This window comes from Oncorhynchus kisutch, unplaced genomic scaffold, assembly GCF_002021735.2.
Source record: "Oncorhynchus kisutch isolate 150728-3 unplaced genomic scaffold, Okis_V2 scaffold3990, whole genome shotgun sequence".
Classification (NCBI taxonomy): Eukaryota; Metazoa; Chordata; class Actinopteri; order Salmoniformes; family Salmonidae; genus Oncorhynchus; species Oncorhynchus kisutch.
This window is the reverse complement of record NW_022265935.1, coordinates 74685-77500: the sequence shown is the minus strand read 5'-3', so window position 1 is coordinate 77500 and position 2816 is coordinate 74685. Positions and strand designations below refer to the sequence as shown.

The window sequence follows — 2816 nt, the reverse complement described above, 5'->3', positions numbered from 1 at the left end:
AGAGGCGGCAGGTAGCCTAGTGGTTAGAGTGGAGAGGCGGCAGGGTTAGCCTAGTGGTTAGAGCGTTTGACTAGTAACCGGAAGGTTGCAAGTTCAAATCCCCGAGCTGACAAGGTACAAATCTGTCATTCTGTCCCTTGAACAGGCAGTTAACCCACTGTTCCTAGGCCGTCATTGAAAATAAGAATTTGTTCTTAACTGCCTAGTTAAATAAATAAAAAAATAACCAAAAACATTATTGCATTTATTAAAATTGATACACAGAAGTATATATTTTTTAAACCTGCATCTGTAGTGAGAAGAAATTCATATTCGCAGGCAATATGAACTAGGGAAATTGTGTCACTTCTCGTGTTCATTGCACACAGAGTCAGGGTATATGCAACAGTTAGGGCCGCCTGGCTCTTTGCAAACTAATTTGCCAGAATTGTACACAATTATGACATAACATTGAATGTTGTGCAATGGAACAGCAATATTTAGACTTAAGGACACCACCCATTTGATAAAATACGGAACGGTTCCGGATATCACTGAAAGAATAAACGTTTTGTTTTTCAGAAATGATAGTTTCCGGATTTGACCATATTAAATGACCAAAGGCTCGTATTTCTGTGTTTATTATATTATAATTAAGTCTATGATTTGATATTTGATAGAGCAGTCTGACTGAGCGTTGGTAGGCAGCAGCAGGCTCGTAAGCATTCATTCTAACAGCCCTTTACTCTGTTTGCCAGCAGCTCTTAGCAATGCTTGACGCTGTTTATGACTTCAAGACTATCAACTCTTGAGATTAGACTGGCAATACTAAAGTGCCTATAAGAACATCCAATAGTCAAAGGTATATGAAATACAAATGGTATAGAGAGAGATAGTCGACGAGTCATAATTCCTATAATAACTACAACCTAAAACTTCTTACCTGGGAATATTGAAGATTCATGTTAAAAGGAACCCCCAGCTGTGCTCATGTCCTGAGCAAGGAACTTAAAACGTTAGCTTTAAAAAATATATTGCACTTTTACTTTCTTCTCCAACACTGCGTTTTTTGCATTATTTAAACCAAATTGAACATGTTTCATTATTTATTTGAGACTAAATATATGTAATGTATTATATTAGGTTCAAATAAAAAAGTGTTCATTCGGTATTGTTGTAATTGTCATTTTTACACATACACATATACATTTTTTTGGTCCTCCAATAGCCGGTATCGAAAAATTATAATTGGTCGACCTCTCGTGCACACAGCCCTACGTCATGTGCTTGATCTGGGTGAACTTTAAACTTCCAACTATATCCAGTGACGTCGCGGATATTCAACAAAAAAAACATCCGTTTCCCCGACACTTGACAACGGATTGTACCAACTCCTTCCAACAACCCCAATTTTGGCAAAGGAGTAACATAGAAATGTCCCTTAAAAAAAAGGTTAACTCCCGTTACAAATGCACGTTAATAAGTGGTAACATGATTCATATAAGCACATAATGCGTGTTGCTCGTTAGCTGGAGTAGTTGCATTAAAATAACAAACTAAGAGATGAGAGGACCGAGCAAGTCGTAGCTACTACTAGCTTCGGGCCATAAGCTACTCGTCTACTGTTGCCAATGTAGTTTAATTCAATAAAACATGTACTATGGCAGTGTGGTCTAGCATCGACTATTTTAGATCTGATAGCGGCTCTTTCGGGTTGTTTAACGTTAACCAGCAATCTAGCCAGCCAGTTGAACGACGAAAACAAACGTTTTACTAGGAACCTGAGAGCAAATTCTGTGAACCGACTGTCGAAAAATAGATAGTTATCAGGCACATTTAACTATGACTGAGACCAAACAGTACTCAGAAAGCAAACATGTCACTGGACGTATAAAAAGCAACCTTGTACTGGCATGTTTTACATCTGAAAGGAAGTCGTATTAAGGCTCAAATGAAGCAGAACATGTCCATGTTACTCTTACTATAGTTACCTAGGTAGGAAGCCAAAGAGGACGTGTGTCAACACGGGTCTTCCTCCCTGGCCTAACGTGTAGCTATCGCTAGGTAGCCATGTTCAATAAGTTATTCAACAAAATAAATAATGTGGGTAACAAAATATGAAATCTAACCAGTGAGATGTAACTATGTCAGCCAACGCATCCAGACGACAGTGTCAACCAGCTAGCTAATAGTAGCATGCTAGCGGCTGTCATAATATATGTAACGGGACCAAGGATATTTACGAGACAGTATCCTCACCAAGGACAACGTTAACACTTACAACATAACTAGACATGTGGGTTTATTATTAACAGAAATGTTTTTGGGGGGATGAAATCGAGAGCACTATGGTTAAAAAACCCAAGTCCTTACCAGTTCCTCCTGACTCGTCAAGGCTTCCGCCATCTTGAAGCCTCACGTCAACGTCGTTTCGACGTGCTCGTTCACAACGCAGAAGACCGAGTGCGGCGGCGGGGGCGCGGTTGTCACTAGTTACCACAGACACACTAGTTACCACAGACACAAAGTAAAAATACGATACAAATATCGATTTTTTAAAATATTTTTAATAAATGTATGAAAAAAAGAGCTTTTAGGTAATAATTTAAGGGTTAGGGTTAAGGAGAAGGATAACAGTGTGGTTAATGTTAGGTTTAAAGTCAGATTTTAAAAAGAGAAACTGTAGAAATGGGCGTGGTTTAGTCATAATTATGACTTTGTGGCTCTGGTAACTAATGATGACCAGACGGGAGGAGGGTTAGTGCTAAACAGAATCCTTTCCCAAAAACCTAACTTTAAAAAACCCCAAACTTGAACTATAACCTTTACCTAAACTT

General features: G+C 38.6%; 1 protein-coding gene across 1 annotated transcript in view; it reads right to left on the bottom strand.

The window, feature by feature from the left end:
* The window catches only part of LOC109885385 (tyrosine-protein phosphatase non-receptor type 9-like), a 45641-nt gene extending 43179 nt beyond the window's left edge, over positions 1-2462 (bottom strand). Inside the window, exon 1 of the mRNA XM_031821531.1 lies at positions 2353-2462. Coding sequence (XP_031677391.1) covers positions 2353-2385 — 33 coding nt within the window. The 5' untranslated portion in view covers positions 2386-2462. The remainder of the gene's footprint in view (positions 1-2352) is intronic.
* Positions 2463-2816: the final 354 nt, after the last annotated feature.